The sequence below is a fragment of the Achroia grisella genome, unplaced genomic scaffold (genome assembly GCF_030625045.1).
Source record: "Achroia grisella isolate CSIRO2021 unplaced genomic scaffold, CSIRO_AGI_Agris_v1 utg840, whole genome shotgun sequence".
NCBI lineage: Eukaryota > Metazoa > Arthropoda > Insecta > Lepidoptera > Pyralidae > Achroia > Achroia grisella.
In genome coordinates, this window is record NW_026713038.1 from 394,982 (window position 1) to 412,211 (window position 17,230).

Genomic DNA, 17,230 nt, shown 5'->3' on the forward strand with positions numbered 1-17,230 from the left:
TTAATATAACTAGAGTGACTTACCAAATATTGTAACACGACACAAACACTTTAACACTATTATTTACAATATATAGAATACGTATATGACACACACTTTTTCAGTTTTTTTGAGAGTCACAATAAATAAGGAGGGTAGCCGTTACTTTACACTAGTGGTATTCAACTCCGTGAAAGATAATTGAAAATCAGTATTTTAATCATAACATGTAGAGCTTCTGTGGCATACATTTTTAATTTAAGAATTCTCGATATAATGGTACTAGGACAGCTTTACCATAACAAAAAATGTAACTTTATAACAGAAATGTAAACCTTAAATATAAGTTATTAAGGTTAAAATTCATTGAAATTGTGACTAATACAACAACGCATGCAACGTCATTAATGAGAAATGTAAGATTCGGTCATTCTGGTTATTATGATGGAACAAAAAATCGTCAAGTGTGATCGGACTGATAAACTAAATTGTTCTGTACGGAAATCGTATAGTACACTAACTTAAATATTCGAAAGTATAGTATGAACTATTTTATATATACTTTGGAATTAATACACACATACAAGGTACGTATGGTGCATATTGGGTACACTGTCTCGACTGTGTCTGTCACTGTGTCGCGTTAGATTACATTGACTGTTTTTTTATATGCATAAAATATAATTATTTGTGAAATGGATGTATTTTGCTTTGTTTTACTTTTTTTTTTCTTTATTTACAAAGCCTAATTAGGCGCTAAACAATTATGCAAAAGCGCCAAAGTTTCTGCAAATATCATAAGAGATAAAAGAAACGAGATCTGTTAGAATGGCAGATAAAAACTTGTAGCCGTTGGCCTATGCACTTTCATTCATTTTAAAACTAATTTAGATTTATCGTTAAATGTTATTATAGTCTTGTCAGTCATTTAACATTTAGGATAATAATAATATTATTATCCCAAGCTATGCAGTGTTATAGATACTAACCTATTGATATTTAATAATTGACTTTTTTAATAAAACATCCAAACTTTTTATCATCCTTTCACGTTTCTAATAGAAATAGAAATAGAAATAATCTTTATTCAAATAAACTCATTACAAGCACTTTTGATTAGTCATATTTTGATTCTACCACTCATTCGGAATGTAGATTCATTCATTTTTAATAGATGTTTTTTTATATAAATAATTACAGTATAACAAGTAAGAGGCATGCGATAATCAACATAGCACTCGCGATAATATTATTAGTAAAATAGAACTCATTAAATGGATTCCTACTATGTGTAACACATGATATATTGGTACAATACAGGCGTTAACGATTTATATAAACTAACTCATTTCCTAATTAATAAATTACATGACTTGAAAAATTACCTTGTGTAGTCTGCTTTATCAACTGTCATCTTGTTGTACATAAATTGTAGTATTATCTCATCTTTTGTTTTAGCATCTATTAGATATACCTAGTCTATCTATTAATTAAGTATACTCTAAACAAATTACCGTATAGTGACGAAGTAAGAACATTGTGACACCTTTCCTTTTCGTCACTACTATGAATAATGATTGGTTAAGCCTTTAAGGTTTCAAAGCGTTACAAACAAACTTAATATCATATTCATTATATTAATTACTAGCTACTCTCCATAGTTTAGCACGCGTGTATGTATTATACATATAAAACTTCCTCTTGAAGTACTTTATCTATTGTTAAAAACTGAATTAAAATCTGTTACGTAATTTAAATGATCTAAGCGAATAAACAAAGGAAGCGACTTTATTTTATACTATGTAATAGTATAAAGAATAAGCATGTAATCAGGACAGACTATCGTGACGAACTCCTCAGTAATTAACAATGACGATTCGGGGGCCGCGTGGAGGTCGACCCGACATCTACACTGTTACTAGTGTAGGTATTTATTAATCCCCGTTACTGACAAATCCCTATGCCCTTTTTGTTATTTGTATAAATAAAATATATAACCATCTTATTCAACAATGATTTAGCTTTCAAATGCATCGTTTTTGTTGTTTTTCTAATTTTCATACAAATGGATAAGGGAAAGAGAAAGGATATCAGTAAAATTGAAAAATAGATATAAATTGAAATGAATTTGAAATATCAAATAATTTGGGAACTTTTTGGTCCATAAATTTACAAATATAAAATTGAAAATGTTCACAGATTTTTCAGTTGTTTCATTCTTTACGCTACTTTAGCTTTATTTATTTTTATAGTCCATGATCATTTATTCTTGAGAAGATTTCTCGTTTCAATGCGAAACTGGGGTGGGAATCTTGTTTATAATATGCACAATTGTGTGATTTGACTATACCATACATACGGATCTCTATTAGCGATAAGTATACTTAAACATTTGATGCTATTGAACTAATGACTAAGCATAGTTTATCCGGCTAGGGAATTTCTATAGAGGATTGTTTTTTTTATTGATTTCAAAAATGTCTAAGTTCTTAGTCGTTTGCGAATTTCGTATAAACATATTTCATCATATTTTGTGATGATGAATAATATAATCATTAATTTAATATAATTCTCATTTTTAAAGAAATGTTTATTCTCGTAAAGAATAGAATAGAATAGAAAATCATTTATTCAAATAACTTACATTGAAGCACTTTTGAATAGTCATTACATTTTTTTAATCTACCGCCATTCGAAAAGCTGTCTTATCACAAGAAGAACAAGCAAGCAACTTGCGTGTTGCTCTTTTAAATAATTTTATTATTACTTTACATTTTTAAGTTTAAGTGTGTGAATACAAACCACCAATTAGCACTTCACGTCACTGAGCGCAAATAATATCTTTTTCCAGAAAAAGTGCATATTCTATTTGTTTTTCTTTATACTACGAAGGTGGCAATCAACGATATGGCCCATCTTATGGTAAATAGTTGTCTTAACTTATTAATGTATGTATTATAAATACTGTCTGGCCGATGCCATCATTACTCTATATACATTAATACCGCCTTTTGTGCTTTATTACTTACTATCTATTTATGTTCTCTGTAATATACTTCTGGTGGAGTATAAATAAATAAATTCTTCATATCGAAAAACTTCATAGTAACAATCTCGTTTTCCATACATTGTTATATGACTGCATGATTGTTTAACAAGAGCACGTTTCGGCACCGTTTAATAGATCAAAAGCCGCCTAACTGACAGCCAGACATGTGTTCAAAAAAGGCTGAGAGAATTTTCTGAGCCCTCCATCTTGTTATTATGTGTGATGGTGCCATTTTAGAATAATAAGTACTTATTTTTCCGGAAGAGATGTTAATTTTGTTATTGAAGTATGTGAATTTGACTAAACCTAATAGTAATGGTACAGATAACATAAATAATAATAACCATAGACAATTCACACAGCGCTACCTAGTCACACGCTAAGGAAAGACTGTGTTATGGGAACTAGATAACTAATATATATATTTTTTTGTAAATACTCACATAATATACTTAGGAAACGTAAACAAAAAAAAAACTATAAAACCTACTCATGAATATAAATGTTTGGTACTGTGCGAGGAATAGAACCCGCGACTATCGGAAGTAAAGCGGTGTGCTAAACTGCTATCATATTCTTTGTTGGGCATTAAAACGGATTATCATCTAGATGGTCTGCAAATGTATATTTTACCCAAGAAGCATATTGGCCAGTAGAATTAAAATTTTAATTACTCTGAGTTATTAGTTTAAATCAATTATAAGACCTGTCAGTTTGTATGGATCTAAATGTTAGACCGTCAAGGGAGTAGATGTGATAAATGTGATTGAGGAAAGACGTGTGCAGAATTGCGAATATTGAGATGGAGGTGTGGGGTAACCAGGAATGTGTACATAGGAGGAAGTTTGAAAGTTGCGCCAGTTATATACAAGTTGCGAGGTAACAGATTGAGTTGGTCTGGCCATATTATTCGGAGAAGCGAGGCCCAAGTCTTAAAAAAAGTATTTAACTTGAACGGGGATCGATGGAAAGGGAGAGGACGACCAATAAAAGATGGATGGAATATGGAACCATCCATCATAGGAGAATACCTTCAGTTCTGAAGACCGATGAAAACAGTGATGATCATACCTGATGAGTATGAGAATTTTAGTGCGTGCACTAGCCCCTAAACTATGTCTTTGTTTAATACCAAAATGTTTTTCGAAAGACAATTTTTTTATTTATCTGATCATAAATTACGACTATTCTAATACATACTATTTTCTTTATGTGGTTGGAAGACTAAGTGGCTCCAATACTCTGTTATTCCATTGCGTTCAACCTAAACACATTACGACGCAAGCTACATCAATTTTATAAAGTCTACCTGTATATTTTGTAGATAAAAAATACATATATAAAGATATTATATTCTCTATACACGGAATTAAATATATGTAGCGTGAACTTTGAACTTTTAAAGAAGAGAAGAGTACTTTAGATCACGAACATGCCAAGATTGTCTATTAAATATTTTACACCTACAATTTAATATTAGGTTACGTCTGAATGAGCCTTTTAAAAAAACAATTGTTTAGGTTATACCCGATGCCAATTATACTATGAAATACTTGTTCAACTCGTAAAGGTAAACGCTCTTCTATTTAGGCGTAAATGTAACATAAATGAGGACGCATTTCGACAATATCCGAGGCATCGCAAACAAATAAACCTCGGCGCTGACAGACTGAAGATTTATACAGTCGTGGAAAGAAACGTCCAATGAATACAATGTAAGTGAACTTTTAATTTCCAATTACTCTGTTACTATGTTGACTTATTTCAATTGTATTCAAATAGAAGAATAGTTTTTTTACTTAATTGACGGCCTCGGTGGTCTAGCGGTTTAACATACCGCTTTACTTGATGGTCGCGGTTTCGATTCGGATTCGCGGGGTCTGGGTGTTTTCTGGGTGTATCTAGTACCTATAACACAAGCTTTAGCCAGCTTAACTTGAGTCTAGATGGCGCTGGGTCGATTGTCTTGAGATTATTATTATTAATTGGAATGGCAATCAAACTGATGACCCAACTGATGATAATCTGTAACCTGTAAACATGAACATCACTGAGGATATCACGTTATCATGTGACATCCATGATACCAGAGATTTAAGATATCATGCTTATTATCCTAAAATTTCTTCGCCTTTCAGTCTCATTACATCGTACTAATATTAAGTTTAATAAAATATATCCTATCTTTTAAGACGGAGCAAATTATTCATAAAAAATATTAGGGGCGTTTCGGAGTTTATCCCGGACAAATATCGTGACGCGGGATTTTTCATATAATATATTATAAGAATTGAACACGAAATGAGTTGAATAGGCTTTTTACACTCAAGTCATTCCGAAAGAATGACTTTATAACTTCACTATTATACTTCTCTCCCTTTGAATGCATTTTTTTCTTTTTCCGCTTACTCTGGTAATACACACATCTTATAAAGGAAAATGATGACCCGTTTGCTTAAAGATATTGAAATGATGTAGAAGTATGTAAACAGAAATAATCATAACATCATTCTCTGGCAATAAGAATTGTACAGGACGTCAATTATTTTTAGACTCTATCATAAAGTAGTTCCCGTAAAAAAGCAAATTGAGTTTAAAAGGGAGGTTCGAACGTTCAAAATTATACAAAAATCGAGTCTAGAATAAAATGGCATTGTTAATAATGCTTGATATATACAGAAATAACATGTAATCTAAATGTATTCTTTTCTTGGGTATTTTAAGATACAGAAAGTATCTTAAAATACCCATTATAAATAAAATCACGCGTAAATATAAGGATTCTTTACACTTTGTAACATTTGAACGAGCGGAATCCTTTCGATTGTCATCTGTAATTTATAACTGTGAATTTGTAATACGAATAAAATGTATATTTTTTATTATAAACGGACGGATAATGTCTCGCCATATTTAAGGATTCCATTTTACCTCTTTGGTTCGTAACTTATAGAGTAATTGTATAAAAATTGACGCCATTTTTACGAGAATTTAACCAAAATTTTATCTAAAACATGAACATTAATGTAACATTAATGCTGTGTAAATTCAAAACACAGCAGAGATTTTAAAAAATCGTTTTGTTTTAAATGACGCTTGCACAAGCTGATAAAGTCGTCTCAAATAATATATGCAACATATGCAAATAGATATAATTTGCAACTTGCTTGCAAATATGCCGTGCAGAAAAAAATTGGTGTACAGTTCAATACAAAGAATATTTTGTTAATGACGTAAGCCTACACTGACTGTTGGTAGGAGTGTTCCAAATATGAAATTTACATATACAATTTTTTAAATTTAGAAATCTGATCGAGGCTTAGGGCACAGAACATATACTTTTTTAAATGATACCATAGAGAATAGACAAATAACTAGCAACAGTACAATAAAACCTTTTGCAGTAACATATTTACTTATTGCATCCTGGTATTTCGGATGCCGCGCGACACGGCGCGACGATTTGTTCCAATCACGTCGACAGGTGTACATTTACCGTTCACTTTGGCTTCAATATCCATTACTTATATATATAGTGGAATAGCACTGTTGTTTTTCATTTCTTACGTGTGGAAAACAATGAGAATAACATTCACAACAAATTCACACAAACAACATGTTTTTTATGTTATATTTTTATTATTATTTTCTATTTATATTCGGAATCGAATAAAAAATAGAATCGATTTCAGGAGTTAATAGCGTTGTTTTACTTTTTTTTCAGAAACTTGAGAAGCGTGAGGATAATAATAAAGATTTTTTCAATCATTTCAAACACATCGTAAGCCTTATGTCGCATAATTGTGTTTTTTAAATGTTTAAGGCCTACGAGTAAAACTCCTCTCCCACTTTAGTGTTGTTACGGAAGGACTGTATTAAGGGTGGTTAAAAATGAGACATGTTCTTAGGTGAGGTAAAATAGGTGTAATCAGCTCGCTAGCAAAAATATAAAGACAATATGGCATAAGATAACAAACGGTAGATAAAAAGAACGTCAAAATATAAAATTCAAATATATATATAAAACATAAAAACTATCAAAAAGGTTGCCATCGGCAATAAGTGTGGTATATCCCGATAATAGTGATTAATTACCCCTTTCCATTAATGAAATAAAAAAACAGTTTTACAAAGAAATATCGTAAAAATTTCTAGTTGATCCATTATCTAATTTCATCTCTTTATTTAAATGAAGTTGTAATTAATCAATCTGTATTAAACTTGATTTATCTTTTTATTTTTACGACGAAAAAAAATAGAACAAAAGAATTCGAATTTCAAATTAAACTATTCAAGTTGCTAAATCAATGAGTTGTAAACTTCGAAGATATTTTTTAAATAATATTACTTTCTAAGTGTATTTCAAAAAGGTTTATTATATATAATTTCATAGACAATTAGTTTTATTTTTGTTTTAACAAAAATGTTACATGCCTGACATTACCGCACACGTTCAGTCTATTCTACTCCATTATCTTTATTTACCCCTAAAAGCCTTTTCGAAGGGTCTATAAAAGACGAAGCCTTTTTACAAAGTTGTTGTGAAGCTTGTTTATGTATAAAATTATAGGATTATCTATATGTTAATTAACTAAGTTACCGGTGGTCATTACAGTTTTAATCGCATGCCCAAACCTAACTCTGACGATTTGCATTTCAAAGTGCTATGCGTGTACATGTAATATAAATATTAATGAATTTTGTATATTACATTAAATAACAACTTATTATATTATGTATACGTAATTTATATACTCTTATATATACAAGATAATGATATGTATAAATTTAAATATATACAAATATCTTATACTACATCATCATTATCATCATTTAGCCCGGAAGACGTCCACGTCTATTATATACTTATTATATATTATACGTGTATTCCTTAACAATTGTAAATTAAAATTATCCAGAACGAATGATTACAAAAAAGAATTAGAAATTGTAATTAGTATTCATAGATAATGTAAATAAATTTAATGGTCTATGCTACAAATTTAAAAAGAATTTTTTTTACAACTATAACAAATATGAGGTAATTAATATACGAGTATAAAAGGACGTCGTTTACTATGGTCGTGTTGATATGTAAAGGGAACAGTGACCATTTTTCGATATGATTAAGATGGATCTATAGTTGAATTTATAGAGATGAATAAGAAACCATGATGCTATTTTCACATTTCTCTAATATTTTTATTCATAACACAAATGAATGCGAAGCGCATTCGAAATTTAAAATAATTACAAAAGAGTTTTTATGTCTCATACAATAGGTCATTAGTATTACAAATATTTTTTTTTATTTCTTAAGTGAATTTGTTAAAGGCCTGTGTGGAATGAAACGAGAAAATTATATTCAATTCAATTACATGAAAAAACATATTAGTACCGAAATAATATTAATACTGTCAGACCCTTCTAGGTACTATACACAAATATTTATATCTATAAACGGTGACGTCATACTCTTCGAAAGATTGCTTTGAAAGTTTGACAGACGCGGTCTCGTGCAAAGAACGGAGTTAGCAGATATAAAAACTTCTCACCAGATGTGTGTCCATGATGTGCTGAAGGGTTGGGGTGGGAATAATTAAATATAATCGAATATATAAAATTCTCGTGTCACGGTCTTTGTAACCAAATTTGTCCGAAACGCCTTTACCGATTGTTATAAAATTTTGAGTGTATATCGGATAGGTGTGAGAATCGGCCAACATCTATTTTTCATGCTCCTCAATATTAAAAGTGACCTATTCATAATTTTTATTTCTTACTTTGGATTAGCGTTAAAAAATACAAGAATCCTAATTTTTTATCCTTCGACCACCAACCCCTATCTTTTAATGGCGATATTAATTTATATGGTAAAACAACGTTTGCTAGATCAGCTACTATCAATATATAACGTTGAATAGTAAAGTAAGTATCATTCTTTGTATCAATAAATATCAATATTTGAATAAATGATTTTCTATTCTATTCTATTCTATTCATCATTCAGAGAGATGAATCATCATCATCATTAACATGTACGTGAATCATTATGATTATCTCAGCCGGTATATATTCACTGACTCTACCTACGTATATCGGATTCCTTTATTTAATTTTAAAATTAATACACGTAGTCAGTTTATTTCATAAGATTTTTCATTTTATATTTTATAACAAGTAGTATTATAACAACTTTACTTCCGATGGGCGCGGATATATCGCACGATACAAACAATTGTATTCATGAGTACGTTTGTTTGTCTGAGTAGTCTGAGTGTTTGCTATTCTACGTAGATTATTATGTATTTACAAAAAATATTTCTATCGCTTGTTTAGTAGCCATAACACAAGCTCTGCTTAGCATAGATCTATAGGAACTGTCCTGGGTTATTTTTATTATTGTTTAACGATATTATTTTAAGTAAAATATCTGAAATTGTTTCAGAACACAATTATGGAAACTAATATTTTGATGGTCTATTAATATTATTGTTAAGTACTTGTTAAGTACCTACCTATACAGTCTTATAGGTATTTTTAGTAATTTCTGTCACAGATGAGAGAAAACATAGTTTATATCTCTTCCTATAGTTGCGAGTACATATTTTCCAATATTCACATTTCGGCAGATGCGTAATACCCATAGAGTCTGATTGACACACATAATTCAGGTTAATTCAGGTGCTGCAATATGTCTAGGGTTATCACAAGTTCTGACGTTTCAATTTACGGAAACTGTTGGTAAGTGGTAACGGACTGTTGTGTTCGTGTATACCACTTACCAACTTGTTGGTAAGTGGTGACCGTCCGTTACCAAATACCAACAGGTGGGCCGTAAGCAAGTTTGCCGTTGCCTTTACATAAAAATAAAAATGGTTCGGTATTTCAGAACTAGTGCATCGGTAGTTTGTATTGAAAATTTGTCAATACAATTTTTAAACAATAATATTTTGCATGCCATAGCTGTAGCAAAAGACAATCTTTAAGCTTTAATTGTCATCTATTGTACTGTATTTTTGAGCAAATAAAATTTATATATATATATTTTTCATTAATTAAGTTCTTTCATTAATTAACTACTGTTATTAAATTAACACTTGAAATCAAGGATAAAAACTGATTATAAATAGACGATTAAAAATAAATGATGGCTGATGGCGTTCGGTATTAAATAAATAAATGAAAATATAATATGCTATACTCGTATATTATCTCAAAAGTTACATATAAAATCAAGAGTAAGAACGAATTATAATATAACGATTTAAAAAAAATTGTTGCTCAATGTTCGGATTTTTTAAAAAACGACCTGGCAACCCTGACCGTGTTAAAATGCAGTTATACGTGTGGTAATCTGATTAGAAGTCAACTCTCGCTCCCAAAAACTGACATTTGACGCACAGCTGGCGGCCATGATGGATAGTTGCGGTTAGCATTATGCCGGAACACGACCGCCCGCTTGTTAATTACAACCCAGAGACTAATTACTTTTACAGTACGCGGATAAATATGTAAAGGGCTTTTAACTAGTTATGCATTGTTAGATACTAGCTCTGCCCGCGGTTTCATCCGCATGAAATATATAACCTACGTTTTATTATGATGTATAAGCTATAATCACTGTAAAGTGTCATAGAAATCAGTTCAGTAGTTTTTGCGTACAAAGTTTCGCATTTATCTATATATATACATATAAATAAAATTGAAGTGTCTGTTTGTAATATTGAAATAAACGTGTTTTACTATGTGCATATGAACATAAATACGGTATATACACCAAAATAACTTTTTTACAATTTTTGTCTGTCTGTCTGTTTGTTCCGGCTAATCCCTGAAATGGCTAGACGGATTTTAACGGGACATTTATTGGAAGGTAGCTGATATAATAAGGAGTAACTTAGACTACCTTTATTTTGGAAATAATCTTTTATTTTAGAAAAATAAAGGTAAATTCCACGTGGACGTAGGCGCGTGTACGGCTAGTAATATTAATAATAATGAAATTTTAACGACCTCACCGGTCTAACAATTTAACACACCGCCTTACTTCCCATAGTCGCAGGTTGAATTCCTCGCACGGTACAAACATTTCTATTCATGGGTATGATTGTTTGTAACGATATTAGTGTTTTTCTATATATATTATAAATAAAATATTAATATATACTATAAATACATCAGACTTTTTGATTTTGCAATAGCATATGCTGGTGGTAAACTGAATTATTTTTCAACGTTAAATGCGAGTACATTGCCAACTTAGTTAATATAGAATTACTAAGAAAACACAAATGGAACCAATACCAACATAATACCAATCGGTTGGACAGGTATTTCCTCAGGGACAGTCCGTTATTTGTGCAATCCGTCGCGTGACCTATGGACCTATGGACTACAGGTATGTAACATTACACAATATAAGTTTATACTTACTTTATCTTTTTATTGAAAAACACCTTTTTAAGAAAAAATAAGAAGATTCACTTCAATTCCGCGACTACCGGAGGTACAAGGGTCTGCTTAACCGCTGGACCACCGAAGTCGTAAATATATATGTAATGTAATGTAATTTTATGTAATTATGTATGTATATTATGTCGTTGTATGTATGATTGTGATTCTAAATATTTAGCAAGAGCTAATATGTATTCTGTTATATTGTAATCTTCTAAAATATATATATACCGGTCCAATACTTTGAGAACAATGCAAACGAACAAATAATCATATTTTTCATCTCTATAATATACGTGTAGATATATATTTGAGCATATATTATAGCTTTTAGTCGAAATTCAGGTTAGTTAAACAAACCTCTCCAAATAGGTTTTCCTGTATCGAAGACAATGATTTCTTGCCCAAGTTTCATGCTCGATCGGATACGATAATTTGAATTCTATGTCACTGACTGTGATATTAAAAACCGTTATTATTTGCCCCAATCAAAATCAAAATATCTTTATTCATGTAGGTCTATTACAGACTCTTATGATATGTAAAACCTACCGTCAGTTCGGAATGTGTTGGAGATGAGACTGCCAAGAAACTTAGTTCGTATTCTTTTTAAATATGGTTGTATATGAAATGAATAGAATACAATGATAATCGCCTATCGATATACTTAGATCATTGTAAGATAGATATACTCTTTATTCACCAATTACAAACACTTAGCATAAATGCGGTTTCACAGAAGCTTCCTCCCACGTACACTTAAATTGTGGAATGAACTACCTACTGAGGTTTTCTCGAGAGACAACAGCATGACGTTTTTCAAGAAGTTATATTAAGATTTCTTAAGTGTCGGCAATAAGCACACCATTGATGTTTCAAGCGTTCATAGGCTACGGTAACCGTTTACCATCAGATGGGCGATATGCATGTTTGTCATCTACGTAGTATAAAAAAATACATGACGTACAGACAGAATCAATTTGCAAATAATTGAAATGGAGATGGCTTTATATGCCGCAAAGGTGAATTAGCAACCAACTCAGCATAAAGCTACTAAATCTGAAGCGGTGTAAATCTGCATTGTTATTTTGATAAGATCATATTACAAAAGAAAAAAAAAATAGATAACAATATACTAAAGTAGTCAAACACAATTACTAGACTGTGACTGTATTTGAATTTACAATTCTCACTTTCAACGGTGAATATTCTTTTTTATAATTCGTATTTAAAAATACTGTGAAGTTATGAATATCTGCTGAATTATTCGAAGAAGTTTCCACATCATTTAACACGACGGCAACATTACCTAAGGTTTGGTTGAAGACCGTTTTGCATAAAGTTAGATTTCAAAATTGAATTCGAGTAAGATAGTAGAACATTGTTTCTTGCCTATAGTCATAAAGTTATCTCACGGTAACGACCAATTTGCCAGTCAAAGAGTTTGTTGCAACTCGAATTTCGTACAGTTTTACAACAATATTCTGGCTACATGTACCTAACTGATGGTGTAATTTCCGAGGTGCGGTAAAAGCCATATTTTCTTTTTAAATTGAAACGGACGATGTTATTATCTAATTGCGGCGCTTAGATACGGTTTTGGATAAAAATTTCACAAAGCTGCTATGTACGGAAATGTTTATGAAAAGTTTAGGTTGTGTATATTTTTAAACAGTAATCACATTAATTTGATGTCTTCAACGTCTTTTTTAAAGCAAGTAGCTTATAAATACGAGTGATATATCTACTTAGTATTCTAACTGATATATATTATACGATGATGTTATGATTCTCGGTGGTCTATGGTTTAGCAAACTACCTTACATTCAATAGTCGCAGATTGGATTGAGATTCGATTCAAATAATTGTATTCATAAGTATGCATGTGCACATACCATATAAGACTCGTAAACCAATACAGGTAGGTGTCTTTACAAAAAATATGTTTGTATTACTAACTGTTCTTTAGTACAAGTTCTGACTAGTCTTAGACATTTTTAATACATTTTTTACCTAGCGAAAATACAAATCAGAATGATATTTTCTCACGAAAAAAAATTTTGCACCGTGCGAGTAATCGAACCCGCGATCATCAGAAAGGTGATATCTTAAACCGCTAAGTCTAGCGGTAAATAAGATACAGAAAAATATAGAAAGATATTAATTAATTCTTATTTAAAATCCTTTTATTTTATTTTTATACCTAGTAATTTAAGTTAGAATTTTCTTAAACACTAATGAAAATACACACGTGATCTCTTAATCCGTAGGAATGTACATGCAGAAAAAATATACGCTGTCATTCTTGAAGACTAAGGTACAGGGCATCTATAACCTTAATTTCTATTCACAATATGGATACCTTATAAAGCTAGCTGCAATAAAAACTATCCACGCAAATGATTTGACCAGATTTCTATTGTATTCATAAATCTATTGTATTTATAAACACAAATTACTTCATAAGATTTCTAAGATTTGTAGCAAAGAATTCTATTGCCTGAACAACAGGTGGGCCGATCACTCGATACCGTAGGTAACTAATACAATATGGTGTTAATATATATTATAACTTATATGTTAGTAAACTATGATTCTCACTAATATTATAAATGCGAAAGTAAATCTGTCGGTCTGTTTGTCGCGCTTTCACGCCATAACTACTGAACCGGTATAAATTAAATTTGAATTAAATAGTCTAGACCCTAAGAAAAGATATATGCGAAAAAGGGTTGTAAGGGGTTGAAAGGGGAGATGAAAGGTTGTACAGAAGAAACGTCATTTATAAAGCTTGAAAATATTTTTTTAGGTTGTTGAATAAAAATAAATAAATATGTCATTCAAAGTTTGTAAAAATGTTACTCCTAAGGGGGTAAAATAAAGTAAAGGATGAAAGTCTCTATGGAAATACGTCATTTTTGAAGCTAGAACGATTAAACTTTTTCTTTGGCTTTTTATAACATGATTTAGAATGCAATCATCATGATCCACGTGGATTCCACGCGGATGAATTCGTGGACACAACCTATAATATATGTATACATATTATATAAATGTAATATATGAACAAAGAATTTGAAAAAAACGCAATAATATATATGTCGTCGGAGCAAATTTTACTTCCGATATGACAGTATGTTGTATTTATAAATAATGGATATACAAAACTGTTTTGATTTGAGATATTGTTACGATATACAACGTTGGCATTTCCCATCGTCTTAAATTCTCGGATAACAAGAAACTACAGCTCATGTCAGCATCCATTAAACTATTTTGACGGTCGCAGTGGTCTAGCGGTTTAACACGCCGCTTTATTTCCAATGGTCGCGGATTCGATTCCTCACACGGTACAAACATTTGTATCATAAATATGATTGTTTGTATCGGTCTGGGTGTGTTTTATTTTGCTTTTTCTTCTTTTTTCTATGTATTTATAACAGTTGTCTAGTACCCATAACACGAGCTCTATTTACCTTACTGAATGGTACTGTGTGAATTGTCCTGAGATATTATTATATTATATTATTTTAAACAAGCGTAACATCGTGGCTTCGCACGTGTATCAATACAGAAAATCCTATAAAATATTCACTAAAATTACTCACATATGTATACTATGAATTTAATAAATATTTTTCAAAATACTATTTTATATGGAGAATTGGACACAAATCTTTATACAGTTGTTTCAGTATGAGTTTTCATAAAAAAATCTTCATACAAACATGGTCGAAAGAATCACAACAAGCTTTTTACTTTTCCGTAATAAAGGTTTTCAAATATTTTTGACATGTAAATATATTCTGATATATTTTCACTGTTCTAGTAGAACTTTACAACAAATAATTAACAATTTATTTCTATAATAATGTAGTTACTTTTAGATATATAATAATTATTTTTCATATAGATTATCTGGGCTCGTCCAGTATTCTCATGAACGGGTGCTTCTTGTAGGGACTAGTCAGTTCTGATTACTATAACTGATTTATTCCTGTAATTATTTATGTACTGTTGTGAAAATTTCTATTTCATAGTTTGTATTCACACCAAATGTTATAAATATACAATTGACCAACATTTATTTAAAAGAGCAACAGGCAAATTTCATGCTCATTCTTCTTGTGCTGAATCCGCTTTCCGAGTGAGTGGTGGAATAAAAAATGGCTATTCAAATTTCTTATATTAAGTTTATTTGAGTAACGAACTCTGTTCTATTTTTATTGTCATTTAATTATTTAACCATGTATTTTCTATAATATATTGATGCATTTTATGTAGATTTTAAATTACATTCTGTAGTATAGTTAAAATATTCAAATTTAATATGTTTTAATTCATATAAAGAATATATTTGACACTACACAGTACATAAAAATTTGCAAAAATTTAAGTGTATATATTTTTTGGAGAGAAAACTTAACTTATACATTACACTGATGGAAAGCACAGTATTTAACAAAATTAACGACACTGATAAATTTGAAAAATGGTGACTTATCTGACTTTTGATATTAGGATATTTTTGAGTATTTATCCTTTGTTTAATGCGGTAAAACGCAAAATTTAAGAGATTACATTTTATACAATTGTTACATTTAAATGTTTAATTGCTAACATTTCTTAGAATTTAAAATATAAATATTACAGCACATAAAATTTTATAAAATAATATTTCTATTGTTCCTGTAATAAAATAAATTCAGTACAAAAAAAACTTTTAGAAAAGTTTGTGTATAACTATTTCGGAAACTTTTAAAAAATTCCAACAATCCTGTACATAATCATAATCATATTTATAAGTAAAAAAAAAATAACATTAAAAATTATAATGTGTATAACTTACCCGAACGCCATTGCTACGTGAGTGCTACGATGTGGCCGGTGCTACGAGAGTGACTCTACGGATGCTACGCGCTCTTTATATGTACTGTGTTTCGCCCACGCCCCGCCTCCTGCATGCTTCTGCAAATATTGCCTGATTGAAATTAATTGTAACGTTTGATACTCGATTACTACTAAAGTTTAAACAATGGTTTAGTGAGGTGTGTACTCTACAGGTAAACTCCTTTAAGGTTTATTTTGCTGTTGCTATGGAAGCTGGGATTGTGATAGGAATGAAACTATTTCATTGACTCGTCTAAATAGCAATGATTTATGTATTAAAAACAAATAGTTGTATAGGTTTTGTTTATACTACTTCTATATAACGAAGGACGAAAGAACTAAGTAGGTAAGTAGGTAAGTAAAGAAAAAAATAAGTAGGTAAGCTATAACCTAAGTAACTTAATGGTGTTAACAGTTCAGTTTATAGAATTATTCAAATTATTTTTTAATATTGTAAGGATCATTTTAGGAAGAATATGACGTAGTTCGCGTAAAATCATACGAAATAGTTAGTTTACAATAATCTCACCTATGAAATGATAATATAATTAAATCTAAATAAATTAACATATTATTATAAAGTACCCTTTAACACTGAGTATTAAAATTATATGAATATCTATGTGATAAATTCAGGGCAGTTAAAAAAATATAATTTTGTTCTTCGAGTTCCGTATACATGTTACGATCTGAACTTATTATACATACAGGATATACATATATATATATATTATAAATTGTATATCCACGATGATGTATTTATAGAAGTACAATTAAAATAAAAATTTAATAACCATCCCACATGAAACGTTTTGCATCACATGAAAGCTAAAATTCCTTTGTTCACTTGAAAAT

The 17,230-nt window shown here is 30.3% G+C and overlaps 1 protein-coding gene across 1 annotated transcript in view; it reads right to left on the reverse strand.

The window, feature by feature from the left end:
* Positions 1–16,412, reverse strand: part of LOC131852156 (myosuppressin-like) — a 34,181-nt gene extending 17,769 nt beyond the window's left edge. The window contains exon 1 of the mRNA XM_059202798.1: positions 16,335–16,412. Within this exon, the coding sequence (XP_059058781.1) occupies positions 16,335–16,345 (11 nt within the window). The 5' untranslated portion in view covers positions 16,346–16,412. The remainder of the gene's footprint in view (positions 1–16,334) is intronic.
* Positions 16,413–17,230: the final 818 nt, after the last annotated feature.